The 25,751-nt window shown below is 40.3% G+C and overlaps 1 protein-coding gene across 3 annotated transcripts in view; it reads left to right on the top strand.

Moving 5' to 3' along the window:
- WDFY2 (WD repeat and FYVE domain containing 2) overlaps window positions 1-25,751 on the top strand; it is a 182,265-nt gene that overhangs the window by 121,180 nt on the left and 35,334 nt on the right. For all 3 annotated transcript variants that reach the window (XR_006384673.1, XM_044249661.1, XM_044249662.1), the window contains exons 4-6: window positions 6,206-6,260; window positions 14,606-14,756; window positions 21,863-21,975. Coding sequence is in view for 2 of the 3 variants with exons in the window: in XM_044249661.1 (XP_044105596.1) it covers window positions 6,206-6,260; window positions 14,606-14,756; window positions 21,863-21,975 (319 nt within the window). In the remaining variant the exon portion in view is untranslated. The remainder of the gene's footprint in view (window positions 1-6,205; window positions 6,261-14,605; window positions 14,757-21,862; window positions 21,976-25,751) is intronic.

Genomic DNA, 25,751 nt, shown 5'->3' with positions numbered 1-25,751 from the left:
GCCAAGAGACACATGAAAAAATGTTCATCATCACTAGCCATCCGGGAGATTCAAATCAAAACCACATTGAGATACCACCTTACACCAGTTAGAATGGCCAAAATTAACAAGATAGTAAACAACAAGTGTTGGAGAGGATGTGGAGAAAGGGGAACCCTCTTACACTATTGGTGGGAATGCATGTTGGTGCAGCCACTTTGGAAAAAAGAGTGGAGATTCCTTAAGAAATTAAAAATAGAGCTTCCCTATGACCTGCAATTGCATTACTGAGTATTTATCCCAAAGATACTGATGTAGTGAAAAGAAGGGCCATTTGTACCCCAGTGTTCATAGCAGCAATGGCCATAGTCGCCAAACTGTGGAAAGAACCAAGATGCCCTTCAATGGACAAATGGATAAAGAAGATATGGTCTGTATATACTATGGAGTATTATACCTCCACCAGAAAGGATGAATACCCACCTTTTGTATCAACATGGACGGGACTAGAAGAGATTATGCTGAGTGAAATAAGTCAAGCAGAGAGTCAAGTATCATATGGTTTCACTTACTTGTGGAGCATAAGGAATAACATAGAGAACATGGGGAGATGGAGAGGAGAAGTGAGATGGGGGAAATCGGAGGGGGAGACAAACCATGAGACTGTGGACTCTGAGAAACAAACTGAGGGTTTTGGAGGGGAGAGGGGTGGGAGGTTGGGTTAGTCTGGTGGTGGATATTAAGGCGGGCACGTATTGCATGGAGCACTGGGTGTGGTGCATAAACAATGGATGCTGGAACACTGAAAAAAAATTAAATAAAATAAAATGGAAAAAAAACTTTAATAAGTGGAGAGAGATCCATGTTCATAGATAGGAAGACTCAATATTGTCAAGATGTCAGTTTTTCCCAACTTGATCTATAAAGTCAGTGCAATCCAAATCCCAACAAGTTATTTTATAAATCTCGACAAACTGACTCTAAAGTTTATATGGAGAGGCAGAAGACCCAGAAGAGCCAGCACAATATTGGAGAACAAAGTTGGGGAATTGACAACACTGCCCAGCTTCAAGTCTTAACTGTAAACCTATAGTAACTAAGGTAGTGTGGTATGGATGCAAGAATACACAGGTAGATCAGTGGAGCAGAACAGAGAGCCCAGAAACAGACCCTCATGAATAAAGTCAACAGAGGAGCGAAAGCAATACAATGGAGAAAAAATAGTCTTCTCAACAAATTGTGCTGGAACAACTGGATATCTATGTGTAAAAATTGTATAAAAAATGTAAAAAAAAAAATCTAGACAAGACCTTAACACCCTTCACGAAAATTAACTTGGAATAACTCACAGACCCTAAGTGTAAAATGCAAAACTGTAAAACTCCTGGAAGGTAACACAGGAGAAAATTTAGATGAGTTTCAGTTTGTTGAAGACATCTTAGATACTATAACATAGGTATGGTGAAAGCAAGAATTGATAAACTGTGCTTCATTAATATGAAACATTTCTTCTCTGCAAAACATTGTAAAGGGAATAAAAAGACAAGCCACAGAATGGGAGAAAATATTTGCAGAAGATATATCTGATAAAAGGAGTTATCCCAAATATTTGAAGAACTCCTTAATCTCAACAGTAAGAGATTAAAAGTGAGCCAAGGCACTATGGACTCTGAAAAACAATCTGAGGGGTTTGAAGTGGCGGGGGGTGGGAGGTTGGGGGAACCAGGTGGTGGGTATTAGAGAGGGCACGGATTGCATGGAGCACTGGGTGTGGTGCAAAAATAATGAATACTGTTATGCTGAAAATAAATAAAAGAAAAAAAAAGTGAGCCAAGGACCTTAGCAGATAACCTCACCAAAGAAGATCTACAGATAGCAAGTAAGCATATGAAAAGATGCTCCATATCTTATGTCACGAGAGAAATGCAAATTAAAATGAGATACCACTATATACTTACTAGAGTGGCCAAAATCCAGAACACTGGCAACACCAAGTGCTGCCAAGGATGAGGAGCAATAGGAATTCTCATACACTGCTAGTGGAAATTCACAATGGTACAGCCACTTTGGTCATTTTTTAAAAATCTTTTTTTAAATTCAGTTAATCAACATATAATGATTGTTTCAGGGGTATGGGCCTGTGATTCATCAGTCTTACATAATACCCAGTGCTCCCTCTATCACAGGCCCTCTCCAGTGCCGTTCACTCAGTTACCCCATCCCCTTGGTCGTTCTCTTAAAACTAAACATAGTCTTACCATAAGCCCAGCAATCCTTGCTCTTTTATCCAAAGGAGTTGAAAACTTGTGTCCCTGCAAAAACCTGCATACACATGTTTATAGGAGCTTTATGGATAATTGACAAAAATTTGGAGGTAACCAAGATGTCCTTCTGTACGTGAAAGGATAAACTGTGACATCCAGTCAATGGAATAGTATTCAGTGCTAGAAAGAAATGAGCTATCCAGCCATAAAAAGACATGGAAGAAACTTAAATGCATAGTATTAAGTAAAAGAAACCAATTTGAAATGGCTGCAAACTGTATGATTCCAACTATATGATCATCTGGAAAGGGCAAATCTTTGAAGACGGTGAAAAAAATTAGTGCCAGGGATTTGATGGGAAGAGAAAGATGAATAGGCAGAGCACAGAGGATTTTTAGTGCAGTGGAGATAACTCTGCAGTCACCAGAATAGTGGATACATGTCAGTATGCATTTATTGCAGACCACAGAATTCGCAGTCTCAAGAGTGAACCCTAAGGTAAACTATGGTCTTTGGATGGGGGATAATGATATGTCAGTGTTGGCTTATCAGTTGTAATAAATGTACCACTGTGGTGAGAGATGTTAGTGGAGGAGACTGTTTGGAGGGGAGCAGGGAGCATGTGAGGAATCTCTGTGCCTTCCTCTCAATTTTGCTGTGTATTTAAAAATACTCTAAAAGTATTTAAAAAATCTTAGGATGATAGATATGTGGACAGTTGAATGTAAAGTAGGAAAGACAGAAAGATGGATTAAAATGTGTAATGTGTACATCTCTGATCTACTGAGCTTTGATTGGTTAAACCCAACAAAATATTCTTTTTTTTAAAAAATATTTTATTTATTTGAGAGACAGAGATCACAAGTAGGCAGAGAGGCAGGCAGAGAGAGAGGGGGAAGCAGGCTCCCTGCTGAGCAGAGAGCCTGATGATGAACTCGATCCCAGGACCCTGAGATCATGACCTGAGCCGAAGGCAAAGGCTTTAACCCACTGAGCCACCCAGGTGCCCCCCAACAAAATATTCTAAGCTGCAGCCACACGTTCACATTACATTGTTTGTGAGGGTTAAAAGATAAAATCTTTTAAGAAGTCAAGTTGGCAGTAGCTGTCAAATTTTAAATGGTCATACCCTCTCATCCAGCAATTCTAGAACTTCATTTCATTGAAATATTGTTGGAGATATAAAAAGATGAAATATATTGAATGTAATATTTTTAAATAAAGAAAACAAAATGCAGGCATTTTTCAGTAGGAGACCATTACTGCACATTCTTTGCAGTCATTAAAAAGAGTGAAGTTGATAAACACGTACTCATGTGGAATGTTATACATGATTTGTTAACAGAAAGAAAGCTCTGTTAAAAAGTATTAACATTTTAAAAAAAAAGAAAGTATTAACATTGAGTCAGAGAAAGACAAATACCATGATTTTATTTACATATGGAATTGAAACAAAACGAATGAACAAAGGGTGGGGAAAAAGACAAAATAAGAAGCAGATTCTTCACTATAGAGAAAGAACATACTTCGATGGTTACCAGAGGGGAATGGGGGGGGATAGGTCATGGGGGTTAAAGAGGACATTTGTGATGAGCACTGGGTGATGTATGGAAGAGCTGAATCACTGTATTTTACACCTGAAACTAATATGACACTGTATGTTACCTATACTAGAATTAATACTAGAAACTGAATTGAAAAAGTACTACTATTTTGTTTTATTATGTATATTATTCCAATAATTCTGTGTATAATAGTTATCTCTGAGAAACAATATCACAAAGGACTTTTAAATGCCTCTCTTAACATTTCTTCAAAATAGCATATTGTTTCTTTGATCAAAAAAATAAGAATAAAAATGGCTGACAAAACTCTCCCAAATTTTCCCCGTGATTACGTGTTTCTTTTTTCATAGGAAAAGCAAATGAACAAAAAAATTAAGTGTACCAGTGCAGTGAACTGGTAATTTTATTGTGTTTGTTAAATCTACTATGTTGATTCTAAATACAGATCTGCACCTAGTTGTTTCATTTAACACCTTGCCTTGTCCTGAAAGGAATTGAGTGACCTTTTGCCCACGCTAGAGAACCATTTCAGTGTATTCAAAGTAACATGAGCTCTTTGAACTCAGCAAACTCTTGCCTAAATAACAAAGGTCTTTAGTAAATTTATTCAGCAAGTATGTGAGGAAATTTGGGGCGCTCTAAAGTGGGGGACTCAGGATCAAGCTACTCCTGCTTGGGAATGAGGGGGGCAGTGAGTCGAGGCTTAGATGAGTGCACAGCTTTCTTACCCACACCGACTTCACTACTTTTAAAAATCAGTCTGTTCTCTTCAACTGTGAGTCTCTTCAGAAATGAGAAATGAGCGTGGTGCTACTTCTTGAAGGAATACTGATAGGAATTTAAAAAGTGACAAGTTGAATAATGTTTTTACTGAGAGAATCATGGGGAAGAAAATCCATAGCCAGGGTAGGGAAGTGAACACCCAGAGGAACTTTGTTACCTCCTATATTCTGTCACATCGCCTCATACTTCCCTTGGTGGCATCTATCACAGAAACATTAAAATAAGTATTTTCTTCTAAAAAGTTAAACTATATCAACTCAGTAAATACCCAGAGAGCAGTTAAGAAGTTTACGCTTCTGTCCTCCTACATACCTTTCTTAAGTCCTCAAGGAAAAATTCTGGAAACCTCCAAATGTTTTGAAAAGCTCACGGTTCTGTTTCTAAGCTCAGATGAAGGCATCAATTTATTATCCTTCGCAGCTTTCCTTATGTTTGACAACTCGCTATTTAAGAGTATATGGATATTTTGCATTTGAAAGAAGCTGAAGGACTTAAAATTGTCTGGGGCTTATAAACACTTGATTCGCTTCTACATATGGGTCATTGTATGTGTAGCTGCGTGGCTGAAGAATGCACATACGCTCACGCACAAAGTCACACGCTCATGTTTTGTGTGGCCTCACAAAGTATATACAATGTGTCATATAGAAACTATCTTTGAGTAAGTTTGACATCCACATTAATCTCATGAGATTGGGAGATGCTTTTTCACATTTTTGTTGGGTCAGTACTGATTTCTTACTATACCAAGACACTGCCATGTACCATAGGGATGAGTAAAGTGCAGGCTTGAGAAGCTTACTGGAAGGAGAAATAAGTCACATGATATTAGAAACAGACTCTTTAAAATACCTGATTTGAGGGGTGCCTGGGTGGCTCAGTGGGTTAAAGCCTCTGCCTTCAGCTCAGGTCATGATTCCAGGGTCCTGGGATTGAGTCCTGCATCAGGCTTTCTGCTCAGCAGGGAGCCTGCTCCCCCCTCCTCTCTACTTGCCTCTCTGCCTACTTGTGATCTCTACCTGTCAAATAAATAAATTTTTTTTAATATTTTATTTATTTGACAGAGGTCACAAGTAGGCAGAGAGGCAGGCAGAGAGACGAGGAAGCAGGCTCCCTGCTGAGCAGAAAGTCCACTGTGGGGCACTATCCCAGGACCCTGAGATCATGACCTGAGCTGAAGGCAGAGGCTTTAACCCACTGAGCCACCCAGGTGCCCCATAAATAAAATCTTTTAAAAAATAAAATAAAATACCTGATTTGCTTCTGTAATAGAGAATTGCCATCGATTTGCTCACTGGCCAAATTTGCAGCTGTAGCAAGTTGAATGAGGGTTATCTTCAAAATTGATCACTGTCAAGACACTGAACTTGATCATTTTCTTTTTCACACATATACTCAAGAAAACAGAAACAAAAAACCAACATCAGTGTTACAAGATAAAAATTGTAATTGCACTGAATCATAATCATAATCGTTACTTTTAAAGATGTACAAAAATGCTGAGTTGATTGGCCATAGTAATGTTAGATCTAATTCTGTGATGATGTTTTATTGAAACCTAATTATTCACTTAAAGAATTTCTTTTTACTTGATACTTTTCTTTTCTTTTGCAGGAGTTTATTTTATCAGAAGATTATAACAAGATGACTCCTGTGAAAAACTATCAAGGTAGGAATGAGACAGCAGTGTTTTTACTTAGACTTTGAAATGTCTTTTGACAGTTTCACTTTATAGTAGTCAGGGGAAACAAAACAGAGCAGCCCTTTCAGGTGAATTTTATCGGAGTCTTTGAGTTAAGAAACTGAGGCTTAACGAGGTTGGGTGACTTGCCTAAGGTCCTGTAGCTGGTAACATGCAGAACATGCGGACTGGGTCGTTGTGACCCCAGAACCTCTGACCTTTGTCCTTTGTCTCTCTGCTACACTACACGGCCTCAAAGCAGTGTAGCAGGTGCAGAGAGTAGGGTCAGTGTTAGAAGTGAGCTACTTTACACGGGGCTCGTTTCATTTTTGGTTAAATATCTTTAAAGGCCTTAGAATATCCATGTTGTCTAAGGGAAAGAAATTTAGTGTGTCTTTAACATTGGCAGTGTGCCATACATGGATCAGGAGCCATTTTCTGTAATGATTTATTTATCTAGACCAATGATGTTATAGGATCAGAACATTAGAAGTAGATCTTTTAAGACTTAGAGGTTATTTAATCCCCAATTTCTTGATTCCATCCATCCTGTGTATGATCATCCACATTCTTTCTGATACCTCCAAAGACATACCTAGCAAACCATCCGGTTTTTATAAAATTCAAGTATTAAGTTCTTTATTTCTAGATTTTGAGCCAAAATTCATTTCCCTGTGGATTTATCCTTTGTTTTCACATACTACTTACCAAGTGTTCCTTGACTATCTACTGAGTTTCAGTAACTGAGGATCATAATAGTAAACAAGACATGTGTAGTACCTGCCTGTAAGCAGTTTATAATTATGTAGAGGTTACAGACAGGTAGCCAGGTCATTAAAATGTTATTTTATGAATACTAGAAAGTTCCTCTGTTGGTTTTTGTTCAGCTATTGGAGCCGCAGAAACTAAGTTGAATCTCTGTTACACATGACAGCTTTTCAGTGATTTTAAAACAGGCATGAAAATTCCCATCCTGGTCTCTTCTTTCCTCCTTGTATCTCAAACATTTTACATTCTCCTTTACATGACCTGATTTTTTTTTCTTTAAAAAAAAAATTGTTTTTTAGTTGTCTTGGTCACAGGTCTTGAAATATCGTGTTGTACCTCTGGAGCCATTTAAAAGTGGGACACATTGTGGTAGGCAGCCTCTGAGATGGCTCCTGATGATCCTTGTCTCCTATTATTCATGCCCTTGAGTGTAGCCTATACCTAACATATGGCAAATGGTGGATGTCACTTCTAAGATTAAGTTACAAAGAGATTAGTCCTTCTTGCTTGCCCTCTCCTGCTCTTTCTGGTTCTCATGGAAGCTAGCTGCCATCTTGTGAGCTACTTTATGGAGAGGCCTATGTGGTGAGGAACTGAGGAAAGCCACTTCAGTGGCTGTTAAGGAACTGAAGCCCTCAGGTAGCTCAGTAACCTCTGAGGAGTGAGTCTAGTCAACATGAGAGAGCATGGAGTTCCACAGGTCCTTCCTCTGTCAGTCTTACGGATGAGACCATAGTCCCACCACACCTTGATTTCATCCCATGAGACACCTTTCAGTAGAGGCACCAAGCTAAGCTATACCAAGATTTCTGATCCACAGAAATTCTGAGATAATAAATGTTTACTGTGTTATGCTATTAAGTTTTGGCATAATTTGTTATACAGTAGATAACCAATATACATATGTAATGTGATAACTACAGAATTGTATTTCCTTCCTCTTCTGGTCACTGTTCCATAAAGGGTGAACTTCTGACAGGCCACTTTATACTGTGGGCTCATGTGGACCAGTGAGCTCAAACCCCTTAATGATTCTCACTTGAGTTATTATTAAACTATGTCTCCTGTAATTTTGAAGCTGTTGCTTTTCTTGGTGTGGGGGTAGAGAGGGGGGTTTATTTTGTTTTTAGCCTAAATGCTGGACTACAGGTTATTCATCTCATTAAGTCCATCATCTCAGCTTATCAAGACATTTTGAAATCCCAGTAGTCATTATATATATATTTTTAAAATATAATACTAAGCCCATGAGAGAAACAGGAGGGTGAGTCCCATGTACCAGAAGCAAAGACAGAATTAAAACTCAAAATGATAAGCATACTACCTGACATGGTAGCTATCTTGGGGAGAAAAATAGAACTTCTAATAGGTAAAAGTTTTTGTATGAACATTCACTTAGGGACAAAAGATGAGACCTAGGACTTGAGTGAGATAGGAAGTTGCAACTCATATTTACATATAAAGATGAAATGCATAAAGGACTATAGCCCCATGAAAAAGAGAGGATCCATACTCTCCACTTATTGGCCCAGAAGACCATAGCATAATTTTTTCCTGATCTCAAATCTGGATCGAGGGGAAGAATCTTCCAGGTAAATGAAAATTACAACCTAAAATTTTGGATTTGGAACACAAATTTAAATCATTCACGTGGTGCTAGAAGCTCCAGCTTAAGAATTTAACGTATGAATTGGTCCTGGGCCAGGGGTATCCTCCTGGTACCTACTAGAAATAAATTCAAAAGCTCTCTTCAACAAGACAAGTCAAAGATCTCACAGCAAAAACAAGCCCCGCTTAAGATGAATTCATAATAATAAAAATAAGATTACAAAAGTTAAAAGGAATCAATCCAACAGATATCAAAAATGGAGGTGAAATAAAAAATATTTCGGGCATAAAAAACAGAGAATTCATAGACCTGCACTTAAGGAAATGTTAAAGGAAGTCCTTCAGGAAGGAAGTAAATGTTTCCAAAGGAGGATAGGGATCTACACAAAAGGATGAAGAACAGCAGGCATAGTTACTATAAGATTTTTCGTTATTATTTAAATCTTATAAAAAGACAGTTTGCTTTTTAATTAAAAGTAATAAAGTAGCATGAGGGTCATAACATGTAAAATTAAAATGTTTGACATCAGTAACACAAAAGCCAAGAAGTGGGGAGAAATGGAAATGTATGCTGTTGTAAGATTCTTATGCTACACATTAAGTGGAGTAGAATCACTTGAAGGAAGACTATGGTAAGTTCAAGATGTATACTTCTGGCCCTAAAGCAACCATAGAAGAACAAATCCAAAAGTTACTACTAATTTGCCAGCCAAGGAGATAAAATGGAATCATTAAAATCATTCTCACTGAACTCCTCTTCCCCTGCCCAAAAAAAAAAAAGGAGTAAGAGGGAAAAATAGAAAACAAATAGCAAAGGGATAGATTTAAACCTACCAGTTATCAATAATCATATTAAATGTATGTGGTCTGAGGCCAATTAAAAGGCAGAGGCCATCAGCTTGAATGAAAAAAGGAGACCCAAATACAAACCACCTACAAGAAATGCACTTTAAATATAAAGACATAAAGCAGTTACAAATAAAAGGATAATAAAAGATACATAGTACAAACTGTAGTCAAAAGAAGGCTGGAGTGGCTATGTTAATAATAGTTAGACTTTAGAGAAAAGAATATTACCAGGGATAAAGGATTATATTATCAGAGATTTATCATAATGATTAAGGATCAATCCATCAGGAGGGCATAATGATCCCAAATGTTTATACTCTTAATAAACATAGCTTTGAAATATGTGAAGCAAAACCTGATGAAACTTTAGGAGGAGAAACAGACACATCCTCAATTAATTAGAAATTTTAGAACTCCTCTCAATGATTGAATATATCAGTAATTGACAGAATAAGTAGGCAGAAAATCAGTAAGGTATAAAAGGCTTGAACACAGTACACAGCCAACTTGCTGTAATTGGCATCTGTAGAACATTCCATTAAACTAAAGCAGAAGACACATTCTTTTCAACTTCACACAGAACATTTATCAATAGATCGTATTTTGGGCCATAAAACGAGTCTCAGTAAATTTGGAAGAATTCAAAGGTGTGTTCTCTGATCAAAATGATACTGAACCAGGAGTCAATTAACAGAAATATCTCCAGAAAAGCCCCAAATATTAGGAAGCTAAATAACCATGGACCATCTAAGTAATCCATGGGTCAAAGAAGAAATCAAAGTGGAAACAGCATGGCAAAATTTGTGGTATGCTACTAAAGCAGTACTTAACTAAACACCTATGTTAGAAGAAAGAAAGGTCTCAAATCAGTGACCTTAGTTTCTACATCAGGAAACCAGAAAGGGGGACATCCAGGTAGCTCAGTCAGTTGGGCATCTGCCTTCAGCTCAGGTCGTGATCCTGGGGTCCTGGGATCGAGCCCCTTGTTGGGCTCCCCACTCAGTGGGGAGTCTGCTTCTCCCTCTGCCTCTTCCCCTGCTTGTGCTCTCTCTGTCCCTCTTAAATAAATAAATAAAATCTTAAGCAGAAGAGAAGAAAGATCATAGCAGAAGTTCATGAAACAGAAAAAGAAAATAAAGAAGTATCAATGACACAAAAAACTGTTGTTTGTTTTGAGAGGATGAATAAAAGCAATAAACCTCTAGCCAGACTTAAACCAGAAAAAAAAGAGAGAAGATTCAGGCCACCAGTATCAGGAATAAGGAAAGTGACACTATTAGAGATTGTAGTGATATTTAAGGATAATAAGTAATATTATAAACAACTTTATGCCAATAAATCTGACAACCTAAGTGAAATGAACAAATCTTTGAAAGGTAAAAATTGTGAAAGGTCAGGAAGAAATAGATAACCCTAATAACCCTATATCTACTAAAGAAATTGACTTTATAAATAAACCTTCCCACAAAGAAAACCCCAGGCCCAGATGGCTTTACTAGTGAATCTTATCAAACATTCAAGGAAGAAATAATACAAATTCTGCACAAACTCCAGAAAAAGGCTTTCCAGATGATTTTTGAAGTGGTGGTATCTGACATGATAACTAGACAAAGACAGTACAAGAAAAGATATATACAGGCCAGCATTCCCCACGAAAACAGATGCAAAAATTCCAACAGAATTTTCGCAAATCAAATTCAGCAGCGTATACAAAGGATAGTACATCATGACCAAGCAAGGATTATTTCAAGTTTATACCCAAAAGAAATGGAAGGAGAGATTGCATGCCATTGTGCCTATATTCACAATAGGCAAGAAGTGGAAACAACCTAAACGTCCATGAATGGATGAATGGTTACATAAAATGTGGTATACCAATAAAATGAATTATGTTTTGGACACAAAAAAGGAATGAAATATTGATACATGCTACAACGTGGATGAACCTTGAAAACACACTGAGTCAGTGAAAGAAACTAGACACAAAGGACCACTCTTTATATGAATACATTTATATGAAATGTCAGGAATAGGGGAGGTGTGGCTCAGTCTGTGTGGCTCAGTTCGTTTAGCATCTGACTTTGGGTCAGGTCATGATCTCTGGGTCCTGGAATCAAGTCCCACAGTGGGCTCCCCATTCAGTGGGGAGTCTGTTTGTTCCTCTCCTTCCGCGCCTCCCCCACTTGAGTGCTATTCCCCCACCCCACAAATAAATAGTCTTAAAAAAAAAAAAAAAGAATAGAGGAATCCATTGAGATAGAAAGTATTTAGTGGTTGCCCAGGGACAGTGGAGGAGGAATTGGGGATGTGGGTTTGTTTTGGGGTCATGGAAATGTTCTATAAATAGAACATTTTTCCATGATAATTGTACAACATTGTGAATATACTAATAGCCACTAAATGATACACTCTACAATTATTTAAATGATGAATTTTACCTCAATAAACATTTTTTTAAAAAACAATCAGTGATACCAAAACCAAAAACACTATTAAGAAAACTACAGACCAGTAACTCTCATGAACTTAGATGTTATAATCCTTTTAAAAAATTCTAGCAAATCTAAGAATATACAGAAGAAATTACATACCCATGCCTAAGGGGATTTATTCCAGATATGCAAATCAGGTTTAACATTTGAAAATCAGTGTAATCCATCACAACAAGAGGCTAAAGAAGTAAAATGATATGATCATATCAATTGGTGCAGAAAAAGCATCTGATAAACTTTGCTTTTTATCATGATAAAAACACGGAGCCAACTACAAATCAAGGCGAACTTCCTCACCTCCATTAAGAAATATCTACCAAAAAAAAAAAGAAATATCTACAAAAGTCTGCAGCTGACATTGTACTTAATTGTGAGAAATGATATGCTTTCCCTCTATGATCACAAACAAGACAAGGATGTCCTCTCTCAGCCTTCCTATTCAAGAAGTATGGCCAGACTTCAAGCCCACGTTTCTGCAGCTTAGTGATATGTGTGTACCTTTAAAGGGTTTCTTCTTGAATTAAAGAATTCTGTCACCTTAGAAGGAGTATGTGCTCTGAGTTTGGGGGCATGTTTTGTTGTTTGTTTTTTCAGTAGTCCTAGCCAGCTTGACAGAAAGAGAAGCTAGGGTTTTAGTTCTAGTTTCATCATTCATTGTGCCGATTTGAGCAAGTCACTCAACCTTTGAGAGCCTCTGTCTACTCCCCTCACATCAGGGCAGCTCAGAGTACTTAACCCCTCCCTTCTGTTTTGGGCTGCCGTCCTCCCCCTTGGACTTAGAAAGTGATGGCAGATAGGGACAAAATGCTGGGGGCTACCATCTCGCTGAAATAGACTTGAGAAACTTGAAGCAATAGAGAAGTTCATTTGATTCCATCATTGGTGGAGCTCGAATTGGACATTTGAAGACAAGATCTTCAGGAGTTTCTGAGAAGTCGTATCTTTTATGTTAAAGACAACAAACATTTTGATTTCGAATGGTGACTGATACTCTGACAGGCAGGTGCTTACTGTAGAGAAGTCATGGTATTATTGCTTCTATACCCCTTCTTTGTTGTGTCCCTTTAGAAACTCGATGCTTCAAATATCAGATTTTATTGTATTTTTTAAAAGATTTTATTGATTTATTTGACAGAGATCACAAGTAGGCAGAGAGGCAGGCAGAGAGAGAGGAAGGGAAGCAGGCTCCCTGCTGAGCAGAGAGCCCGATGCGGGGCTCCATCCCAGGACCCTGGGATCATGACCTGAGCCGAAGGCAGAGGCTTTAACCCACTGAGCCACCCAGGTCCCCCCAAATATCAGATTTTAAAATATCAGGCATTCGGTGGAATGGCGGTCTTGTAGGTACTCTTTGGTTTGGTAGCCAGTGTAAAAGGGCCCTCCTGCCAAGGCCAGGTTGTGTCTATAAGATGAAGAAACCACCCACTTTTGCAGGGTCATTATAGTGAGTAAGTGAAAGAATATATGTAAGTTCTTGGCACTTGTTAGACACTCAGAAATTGGCAGGTGATACTGTTATTGTCAATAGAGCTGCATTGGTCCATCCCTACTAACTCTGTTTTCACCATCAGAATGGGAAACTGGTATTTTCTCTATCACGTCATCCCGCTCATGACGGGTCTGCTCTTGCCTACCAGACTGCCAGCTCCTGGGCACAGGGACAGTGAGGTCCAGATTCAGGTTACTGATCTTTATCTATCCCAGTCAGCTCTGTTCAACAGCCATGGGCACCCTCTGCCTCAGTCTCTGAAACGGTGTAAGAAAAAACAAATTTTTATGGATTTTTATTTGATCATTGAGAAGCCATGAGATCTTGGCCAAACTACTCAACTTCATTGTGCCCGAGTTTACCCATATGTAAAACAGGGAGATGGAGTAGATGATATGAGCAGTTTCTTCTCACTTTGAAATTGTGTGATACGGTAGTTCTGTGATACGGTTGCCTGTGTGTGAGCCACCCTGGGAGATTTGCCTTCCTTGTCACATGTGTGTATACTTTGACATAAGGGTGATTTCCTTCTCTTTTACATGTCACTTGGGAGTAATTCTGCTCTCCTTCCCAGCGTTTGATTTCTTACAGAAAATTCATCTAGAACTTCGTTGTGGGTTTAGTAAGCCATACTTCACCAAAAGGAGAACAGTAGTGCTCCGTACTTTTTTTAAGCTTGCATAAACTCACCCAGGTGACTTTCTTATAAGACATCATGTGTTCTGTTCTGTGATCACACTGAGACCGACACTCTCCAGTCCAGCAGCTCTGTCATGTCTGAGACGGCCCAGGCCCTTCGGTAATGGGGACTTCTGGATGGTGGTGAACTTGGGGTTGGCGCAGGTGGGAAAGAAAGAGAGGGATGGAAGGAAATGGATAGTTTTTTGTTGTTGTTGTTTGTTTTTTTGATTAAAACAACTCAGGCATGCCTGTCTACAGTGGTATACCTCTCCCCCTAGTGAGAACCGCTGTTCCGGGCTGTTAGAAACCACTGTTTCTAATGTCTGTCCATACTCTCCAGCTTCCTCTGGGATGGGGAGAAGACAGTGTCACGTCTCTGTGGACCATGCTTTATCAATTTCCTTTATGATGCTTTATGGGTTATTTTCTTGTCTCTTGGCTTTTAGCGCATCAGAGCAGAGTGACGATGATCCTGTTTGTCCTGGAGCTGGAGTGGGTGCTGAGCACGGGGCAGGACAAGCAGTTTGCCTGGCACTGCTCGGAGAGTGGGCAACGCCTGGGAGGTTACCGTACCAGTGCCGTGGCCTCGGGCCTGCAGTATCCTTTGCTGAACAAAAATCCCTTGGTGGGAACTTAGCTGTTTTCTCCTTTCTTTCATGAAAAGTTTGGGTATGTGCAACTTGAAAGTTTGTTATTTGCTGAGTTGCCCTGCTAATTAAGATTCTCATTGGCTTGACTGGTAACACAAATCATGGAGGGTCCTCACGGAGGTGGGTGAAAGTGAGGTGATTTCCCCCCAAATAACAGATCCTGCTGAGCAGCTTGTAAGGTGACTCTGACATCCAGACAGGGCACAGTCCAGATTTCTGAGCCTCAGCTGTCGGAAGGAATTCTGGAACAGGGAGATAAAACCATCAATGAAAGACAGCCTTTACCTACAGAAGTAATTTGCATACAGATATTCAGGTTGTGAAGAACCACCGGAATCCTATTTATTTTAAAATATTTGTGGAGAAGCTACAGGGCTACAACCACAGGTTAGCTGGTATTTACACGGTAATAGTACAGACTTTGTTCCAGGTATAAGGCCCTTCCAGGATATGTAGAATGATACTAATTCTTATCTCCCAAGTTTCTAGACCTATACGCCGGGTGTGAATATCGCTTATGCTGGGTAATCCTCAAGTCCAGCCCACTGGGCTGCAGCATACACGGGCTTGACTGGTGCGAAGCCTGGGGCGGTGATGCTGCTGTGTAAGGAACAGCAGGCCCTGGGCTTCTTGGTTTAAAAAGCAGAGAATCATTCTCCACCTTGTGATGAATGAGGGAATACATGGAAACAGATCATTTGTCAGCAAAAGCAGGAAGAAGTAGTAAGATTTGCTTTCAAATGTTCATCTCATATTTATAAAATGCCTATTCAGTGATTCTCAACAAATCTGACAAAGTACTTTGCTGTCTCCTTGCAGACAGGCAACAGTAGCTGTATTTGTGTGTGTGTGTGTGTGTGTGTGTGTGTGTGTTAGCTAATGGTACTCCTCTTTTTCTTTCTTGTTTTCCTCACTTGGAAGAGCAAGATGATGGAACTAAGGATGGCCATCCTGGAAGGTTCTAAAAATGGCAAGTTGCCAAGCAGGCCAGAAATGAGAGTGATAAGGAGCAGCAAACAGGATCAACTTATCTTTGAGAGGGTGATACCCCCTGTTAAGAAACCTGAGTTTACTTTCTAAAAGCCAGTTGACATAAGCCTAATGCCTGAAATATATGAACTCTCTTGTCGTAGTTGACTGATGCCTTACAGTATTAGAATTGGAAAGGCTCTTAGTGGTCATCTGGGTCAACTCCTCATTTTACAGATGAGTCAGCTGAAGCACAGAAAGGGTCTCCTGCCTTATCTGCAGCCACCCTGCTAGTATGTCAAAAAGTCACCAGAACCCAGGTCTTCTGCCTTGCACTGCTGTTTTCTCCCATCATACCATGTTACCCTTTTGAGACCAGAATGGCGTCAATAGAATTTGTTTGTACTATGCCAGGTTCTACATCACTAGCTACGCCTAAAAGATACATCTTTTTTATTACTTAGCCAAGCCAAGGAATATAGAAAAAAAGCAGATCTTACCCTTAAGAAGTTTACTTTTTAAGCTATCTGAAAATGAGAAACAACACGAATGCCCAGAATCGAAAGTCTCCTGACTGTGGTAGTCCCTGACCCTTCTCTTTAGGCATCTTCTAAAGTCACCTTCATTTTTCAGCTGTTTCCATTGACCACACCATGTGGTTTACCAAGCTGAAAAAAATCATGTGATCCGATATCAGAAGTGTGTGTGTGTGTGTGTGTGTGTGTGTGTGTGTGTAAAAGCCTCTGGGTTCATTTCCCAGTGTAACCATCTAGTTCAGCCTTGCTGTTAATGGGGAGGGGAGCTTCAGGCTCTTCCAGAAGATTCCCTCACCTTCCACATTTTCTTCTCCAGCTCCGAGTTTGGAGCCACAGTGCCTGCCCTTACTCCTGATTTAAGAATGGCCTTACAGCCTTCTATCTCTGATAAGTTTCCGATGCTCTGTGCACAGTGCTTAACTTCATGTTACTTTTTCAGAGGGTGTCGTATGGGAAATATGCTACTTTCCTAGAGCTGAAGGGTTTTTTTCTGGAAGGTGCCTGGTGCACAGATTGTTAACAGTGTAAAGATACTCATACAATGTTGGGGTTCACACTAAAATCCAACTTTTAAACACATTTCTTCATGGGAATCCTCCACCCCACCTCTTTCCTCTTCTTTCTGCCACCTGTCATACTTACAGGTTTCTTAAGGAAGAAGTTCTGCTGAAACAACATAAAATATTCAGAATAATATCAGTACCCTAATGTCTCTTTCTAGTGTACAGTGGTGGTGTTACATAAGAAACTTCCACGGATGAACCACCTTTTTCCCATCTCCAACTCAAACGGTCATTCATCCATGTCAGCAACAGAGAAAAATCAGGTTGAGTTAGCCTTTTTTTTTCCTTTGTTCCGGCCTCACAGGGGATGGGGAGAAGTACATGTACTGTGGAAATAACCAAAATTCAAGTAGAGAAATAAAGGAAGACAAAGAGACTGACCTTTCAAAAATTGAATTACCAGATCCTGAATAACCTCAAAATCTTTGGTTGCTTTGGCTAAAGGTCTGAAGCTTCAAGCATTAAGAGAGCTAGAACACTAACAACAGTAATTGAAAGGAAGAGAGGAGAGCGAGGAGCAGAGGAAAAACAAAAATGTCTTAATTTGCAATTCCCAAAAGTTTTATTTAGTGCTTCTACCTAATGTTACTTTGCTCACTCTCAGAACAATAATTAGAAGTAAAAACCAAAAGACCAAATTCCCAATTTTCACAGTGTAGAAACCAAGGCTCAGAAAGGCTAAGGGACTGCCAGGACTCCTACCTGGCAGAACCAGGATTAGAACTTGGGTATTACCATCTTTCCACTAGCCCTTTGAACACCTAAAGACAGCAGAGTGGAGGTATTTCCCAAAGGTCACCTGGCAGGTTGATGTTAGGAAATTGAACTGTTTTCCTTCATCACTTTACTTCCTAGTATTTAAATTTGTGAATAATTAAGCTTCAACTTTTAGTCTTGTCATTTGACTGTTTCAATCCCGTTTTTCATGTTTCTGCAGAAATAATTAAGGTACTCTCTGTTTCAAGATTTCATTCATGTAGGTATTTCCAGGATGTCCCCCTATATAGGACAAGGTCTTTTTACCAGGAAGTCTCTTAGATCTATTCATATTCAGGGCAAGAGTACTGGAAAGCTATAAGATTATCTTGATTTTTATATTAATGACGGTCATGCTGGCTTTGAGGTTGTACTATAATTTTATTATTTCAGTTCTCTTTCAAATAGCTTTTGCTGCATTTATATTTTTTTACGAGACTGCTACTGTTTACCTGCCATCATAAAGACTGTCGGGTATCAGAGTGCGTTTGTTTCTCTATCTGTGTCCTTATAATTAATCTAGGTAAATGTAAGGTGATCTTAGTCCACATCAATCTTAATGTTGTTTTACGTATATCTCCCTTGTTCTTGAGACTGGGAGAATTTGTGGTGCCTTGTTCTTCACTTTTAAAAAAATGTTTTATGATGAAAATTTTAAAACGTGCACCATCTGGGAGAAGAGGCTGTAATGGACACTCAGATACTCATCAGATCCAAGATTGATTCTTCAATCTTTCTGGCTTTCTCTCTCTCCTTGCTGGAGTATTCAGAAACAAATTTCAGACCTAATGTCATTTCATCCTTACCAACTTCATTGTGCGCCACTGAAAAATACAGAATTTTTCAGTAATCACGATGCTATTATGACTCCTAAAAATTTATAACCATTACTTGATACTATAGAATAATTGATCCATTTTCACATCTCACTTACTGGCTTTTTCCAGTGAGTTGATTTGAAATCGGGTCCAGACACAGTTCGCAAATTGACTATGGTTGTTCTATCCGAAATCTTTCAATCTAGAGCAGTGATCTCCTCCTTCCCCCCCACTTTTTTAAAAAAGATTTTTATTTATTTATTTGACAGAGGTCACAAGTAGGCAGAGAGGCAGGCAGAGAGAGAGGAGGAATCAGGCTCCCTGCTGAGCAGAGAGCCGGATGCGGAGCTCGATCCCAGGACCTGGGGTCATGACCTGAGCCAAACGTAGACGCTTTAACCCACTGAGCCACCCAGGCGCCCCTCCCTTTTTTAAAAAATCCTCCTGTACCTTGTTGGGAGATGCAGAGTCCATGTTCCTGGAGGCAGCCCCACGTTCTGAAGTGATCTGTGCTTCCTCATGATGTCATTTCATCACTTCTACCTATACTTCTCCCATGTTTTTTTTAAGTTGGGGGTTACCTCTACAGTCTTGGTTCAGTTCAGATCCAGCTTGTGGTTGTGCTGTCTGGTGCTTGCAGCAGGAGGCACCTAATGGTGGGTTGTCCCCCCTTCCCATCAAGGCCCAAATTGGTCAGTTTTTCAGGTGGTGACCCCGGGGGTTGCTGTGGCACTTGACCCGCTCATCAGCCTTGCCTTTATTGGTCTCTCCTGAACCAGTTCTTTTGTTAGGGTCACAAAAATGGCGATTGTGTAATCGGATCATTTACTCCACATGTGTTATTTGGAATTCTTTATAAAGTAGAACTTTCCCTCATTTAACTAGGGCTATTTGAGATACATTTAGTATGGGAAAAGCAACATAAATTCTTATCTTTAATTATCTTTAATTGCTCATTTTCAGAGTGGAGATTCAGTGCCCTGGTTACCTCCAGTAGGTGTCTTTTTTTTTTTTTTTTCTTTTTGAGCATTATTATAAACTCCTTTAAGGTTTGTTTTTTTTTTAAATAATAAATCCAGTAGGTTTCAGTAATTTGCCTTTTTTGATGGTTGTATTGTCCCATTGTTGGCCAGTAAGCGTTCCATCATACTGGCTCCAGTGTTTTTTGCTATAATCTCACTTGCTTTTTTTTTTTAATTTAAGATTTTATTTATTTATTTGACAGAGATCACAAGTAGGCAGAGAGGGAAGCAAGAGGAGGATGGGGGGGAGAAGCAGGCCCCCCGCTGAGCAGAGAGCCCAATGTGGGGCTCCATCCCAGGACCCTGGAATCATGACCTGAGCCGGAGGCAGAGGCTTTAACCCATTGAGCCACCCAGGTGGCCCCCCTCTTGCTTTTGATAGAGAGCCTTTGATACAACGTGTTTTAACCTCATCTTGTATTTTCCTGTCCCTGTCCTGAATTAGCCATTTCTTTTAGTGAGGAGTAGTATTCAGAGATAGCTAGGGAATATATGTGTGTATATTTCTGAAAAGAAAATAAATATTTCATATAATAAATTCAGATTTAACATTATAGGGTTTCTACTTCATTTTTGTACTTGATTCTTTTACCTTGAGCTGAAAATTTTGTCTTCTAAAACATTAGCATATCTACTTTATCCTGTGGTACATTTAAGCTGTTTCAAAATAATAATAGCAGTATTATAGCAACAAGACTATGGAATGAGATTTTAGATTTCCTTGCAGTTCTCCTTGTCCTTAGAATACATTCTCCCAAGGATGTACAGTTGAAACACTATTTTAGAGTCACTTGAATAATTCTGTTAACTGTGGTTATATCACCAACTTGATAGTTAGGTTCATTGATTTTACTTTGTTGTCAATTTGGGGGATTTTTTTCTTTTAAATTCATACATATTTTTAATATGTAAAATAATGACATGACTGCAGAATGGAAACTATGACAAGAGAAGTCTCATTATCATCCCTGTCCCTTCAGCTCGTTTCTCCCTTCTCCATAGGCAGATCTTGATTTATCATTCCAGAGCTTCCTTTTGTAAACTAAGTTTCCCCCTCCACACACCCCTCCCTGCAAGACACACACACACACACACACACACACACACACTTCTCCAGCCCTCTCTAGTGTAGCTTAATACCTTGGCTTGTTTTCCCCACTTTATAATATACCCTGGAAATTTCTCCATGTCTGTTTGCTTATGATATGGAGCTCCTTTCCCCCCCCAGTATTGCATGGGCATTTCCTAGTTAATTCAGTAAGTGCCATTTTGTTGGAATTTTTTTGTTGCCTTCAAACTTAAGCTATTTAAAATAGTGTGGCCCAAATAGCCTCCGGCATGCATTTTGTACTTTGGCGAGTGTATCTCTGGGATAGATCTCTAGATGTGGTGTTACTAGGTGTTATCAACCCCACAAGCTCGTTAGAGACTCAGTGCCTTAGGTTTGTACTGGAGACCAGTCACGTAGGCAGCCTCTCTCTGACAGGTACTGAAATTCTGGACTAAGAAGGAAAGCAGGTATTTGGCATAAACCATATTTTGTGTACAGTTAAGGCACAGGGAGCCACTCTTGTCTGCTAAAGGTGGGACCCTCCAGAAATCCAGGTTGTGAGACACCAACCCGGCCTTGTAAGCAGTCTTTCGAAGGCTAGCATTCAGGTCTGGTTTGACTCACACAATTTCATTTTCACATACCGTTTTCATTTTCATCTCCCATTTCTTCTTGAACTTTGTGTTCATACATTTTACCCATTTCTGTTAGGTTTGTGTTTGCTTTCTTCTTGATTTTTCTTTTTGTGTTAGTAACTTTTGTATTTGTAACTTAAGTTACAAATATTTTTTCCAGTTTGTCTTTTGGCTTTGCTGCTGATATCTGTTTGTTGTTGATGTTTCTAGACTTGGCCATTTTGTTCCTGGGGTCTGTTTGTCTGTTTATGCACCGATACCACATTTCTAATTACAGAGACTTTGTAACATGTTCTATTATCTGGTAGGGCTAACTTCCCCTATCACATACCACATTGTTCTTATTTTCAGAGTATTCCTCCTCTTCTTGTTTATTTATTTTTTATATGAACTTAAACTTCCCCAGCACTGAGAGAGAGAAAAAAAAAAGCTCTGTTATTTTTATAGGGATTATGTTAAATTTATAAATTAATGTTATAAGGAATGACATTACCATGTGATGTCTTACTGTCCCATAATATGCATCTTTTACTTCATTGTGTCTACTTTTGTATCTTTTAGTGTTAACATCCAAGCTTTCTAAATATGGGATTTACATGTTTCTTGGGTTTATGTATGTATCTATGTATGTATATGTATGTACGTACGTACTTAAATCCCTCCACTCAATTTTGAGAAACAATCCTTAATGTTTCCATGATAGATTTGATGTTGAAACCCGGCATGTGTTTATTGGTGACCAATCAGGCCAAGTAACCATCCTCAAACTGGAACAAGACAGCTGCACCCTGGTCACAACATTCAGAGGACACACAGGTAGGACTGCAAGCCGTATCTCCACGTGCTGCGCTCACGGTGACATATCACCGGCCGCGTGTTCTGGCGTTCGGCTGCCATGTTGTGAAAGTGACAGAGTACAGTGTGCTCAGATAGGAATGATACATTTAACTGATTTCAGAATGGTTCAGTAAGATACAGTGTCAGAAATTTTCCACAGTTTTCAGTGCACACAAAAAAAGGAGCCAGTCTGTTTCAGAACTGTTGGTGATTTGGTTCCGTGTCCTGTCGCACTGGAGAAAGCTAGTGTTGGCATATGTTGATGAGACATTGTTTAAGGCCGTGTGGCGACTGCACAAACCCCGAAGGCTGAAAAGATAGCTGCCTCAGTTTGTCCTTTCCATCCTTGGAGCGAGAAGATGGTGTACAAGACGGACTCCCCCACTTCTAAGACAAGTGAAATAAAAAAATGTTCATTGTGTATCTAGGCTACATAAAAAGGTACAGATTCCTTTTTGACTTCTTCTGGGCTCTTCTATTATTTAGGATTTGTTTGTTGGGGAGAGAATCAGGATCTCAGGATCATGTAAGCAAGGTAATATAAAATAATCCATGCTTAGCCTCTGAAACACTTGAATAGTTGATAATGATTTGGGGGGTTTTTTGGTTTTTTGTTTTTTTTTTTAAGATTTTATTTATTTATTTAACAGACAGAAATCACAAATAGGCAGAGAAGCAGGCAGAGAGAGAGGAGGAAGCAGACTCCCTGCCGAGTGGAGAGCTTCATGTGGGGCTGGATCCCAGGACCCTGGGATCATGACCTGAGCCAAAGACAGAGGCTTTAACCCACTGAGCCACCCAGGTGCCCCAATAATAATTCATTTTTACTAGTATTTTTAATATGTGATGTTGCCCCTGAGAAATGAGTCACTGCCTATTTTCATGGTTCTTAATGGGCTTTTTATGTCTCCTGCAGATTACCAACTTATGATTTAGTACAGAATAAGGTTCATATTGAGTTTAGATGGCATATAAGAACACAAGTAGGTGAATAGGGATGTAAAATGGGACAGTACCTAGATCATAAGGGATTTCCTCAGGAGGAAAAAAGGAATGCATAAAGAGTAAATTGATCCAGGGGAAAAGAGTCCTAAAAGATAAATTTAACTGTCTTTGTTTTCTGGGAAGAAGAACACATAAAAGCATCCCCTGTGGATAGGATCCAGGTCTTTCCTGATTGGGTTTCTCTTTTTAGCCACCTACACCTTGGGTAAGCCTGGCCTGATAGGGACCCAGAACTGTTCCCACCTCAGGAACCTTAAACTTCTTTGTTTCACTGCTGACTCAGCCTTCTAATCTTTAGCTTTTGTAAACCCTGCCTCTGGCCCCATTTGCTCTTGTCGGTGTTAACTAGTCAGTCTTCAGTCCCTCATTCCCCCATGTCTGCGCCCCATCCTCTCTTGCTTTCCAGAGGGGTGTCACTTCAGCCACGAGCCACCTAGCGTTCTTGATTCAGGTGCCCTGGTGCTTCCTGGAAGGACAGGTGCCCCATTCACACTGTCCCCGTGGGGCTGCGGCAAGTTGCACATAAGCCTCAGGCCACTATTACCATTCAGCATTCCAGTCCACCTGCCAGTGTCGCCTCAGTCCCTCCACACAGCCCCTCCATACTCCCCGGGACTTCTCCAGACCTTCACTGCTCTCCCCGAGCCCCTGCCCCCTCCCCCAGCTCCTCCTTCAAGGAAGAATAGAGGTGATCAGATAGAAGCTTCAGAAATGTTCTTCTTCAGAGCTCCTGGGTGGCTCAGTAGGCTAAACATCCGACTCTAGATCTGGTCATGATTTGGGATCGAGCCCCAGCTCCTCGCTCAGTGCTTGAGATTTCTCTCTCTGTGTCCCGTTCTGCCCCACCCCCCCATGCCCCTGTGTGCTCTCACACTCTCTCTCAAATAAATAAATCTTTTTTAAAAACATTTTTTTCTTGCTTGCCCTATATTCCTCCCCAGTAAACACACTTCCTCAACCCCTTCCTCATCTCTGGCCCTCCTGCCTCACTGAGGAGTCTCCTGTCCTCTGGCCCGGGGCCGATTCTCCTGGGGTCTCCACATCAAAAACTGTTCCCTTTGTCTCCCTTTGACTCACTCATTCTTCTCAGTGTCTTAACGTGCTTAAATGTTTTGGCTTTCTCTTCAACCAATAGAACCCTCTCAATCCTGTATCCTGTTGAGGCAGCTTTTGCCTTATTCTCTTAACAGCTGTGGTGCTTTTTTCTTTCTTTTTTTTTTTTTTAATTACAGTAAAATGTACATAATCGAAAACTCACCGTTTTCATCATTTTTAAGCTTGCAGCTCAGCGGCATTAAGGACATTCATACAGCATCTATACAACATTTTCTGTCTTAAAAACTGCAGCTCTGACTCCATTAAACACTAACTCCCATGCCCCCACCCCAACCCCTGGCAGCCACCATTCTACCTTCTGTCTCTACGGATTTGCCTGCTCTGGGTGCCTCACAGGCATTCTGCAGGTTGCATTGTTTTGTGACTGGCTTCTTTCACTTGGCATGATGTCTTCATGTTGTGGCAAACAACAAGGCTTCTTCAAAGAATATCATTTTTCCGGCTGCTTCAAATTCTTCACCTCTCATTTGCCTTCCACCCACCTGCAGATTGGCTTGTCTCTCGCTCCTCTGACACTGCTGTCCCCAAGGTGGCTGGTGACCCGCTGGTTGCTGTATCCAGTGGACGTGTTTTAAACCATACCATACTTAACCTTCCGCAGCGTTATACATCGTGGCCCTTCCTTCTTGCTTGTAACAGCCCTCCCTTTGGCTTCCATGACACAATGTCTTCCAGTTTTCTTCCCCTTCTCTGACTGTTCTTTCTCATCTCCTTAGTGATCTTTTTTGGTGAGTTCTGCCCTGGACCCTGGTCTCTTTACACGCATTGCTCTCCCTAGTTGATCGCAGCCACTACTCCCTATCGTAGAAATAAAAGGTACAGTTATTTCCTCAAATTCTTTACAGCCCAGTGAGAGACAGGAACCAAAGAGTGACAGGCGGCAGAGGCAGGGGGAAGCCGGTAAAGGACACTTCCAGGAACACAGAATGAGCACTTAGCTCAGACAGGTTTGGGAGTCTGTCTGGAAGGCCTTCTCAGCAAAGGTGTTGCTTAACCTCAGATATTTGGGAAGGAGTGAGCCTTGAGTTCATGAAAAAGAAGGGAGGCGAGCACTCCAGGCAGAGAAAACCAGTGTCGTCCAAGGCATGGAGATCTGGAGGAGTGTGCTCTCCTGGGAACTTCAGTAACTCCTTTTGGCTGGCATACTGAGTCTGAGGTGGCGGGTTGCCAGAAAGGAAGCGAGAGTCCATTTGGATCACTGAGGCAGTAGCCTGACGTCAATGCGAAACTGTAAAAGAGTTTTAAGCAAAGATGGTAACCTGGTCAGAATTTAAAAGATTGTTCTGGCAGCAGAATAGAGAACATAATTGGAAAGCTAGTAGGAAACTGCCCCTCCAAATGTGGCAGGAGGAATGGGAAAGCCAGGAGTGGATGGGCCCAAGGTGAAATTTTGGTGCTGAGTTCGGCATGCCGGTGACCTGACTGGGTAGTTCCCACACTTGGTTTAGGCAGAGGTGGCTTCCAGCCTGGCTCCTTGGTAGGCAGCCATTCACTGTATGGCTGAAAGTGGTGCTCTGAGCTCCCTGTTGCTGCCTCTAGGCCAGAAAAGGGGTGTAGCTGGTTCTTACTGCTGCGTGGGGAGCCAAAAGTGGCCCGAGGGTTTCCTGTCTTCTGGGTTAGTCTGAATAATAAAA

The sequence above is a fragment of the Neovison vison genome, chromosome 5, assembly GCF_020171115.1.
Source record: "Neovison vison isolate M4711 chromosome 5, ASM_NN_V1, whole genome shotgun sequence".
Classification (NCBI taxonomy): domain Eukaryota; kingdom Metazoa; phylum Chordata; class Mammalia; order Carnivora; family Mustelidae; genus Neogale; species Neogale vison.
Note: the sequence above shows the minus strand (reverse complement) of the source record. Positions and strands in the feature narration are given on the sequence as shown.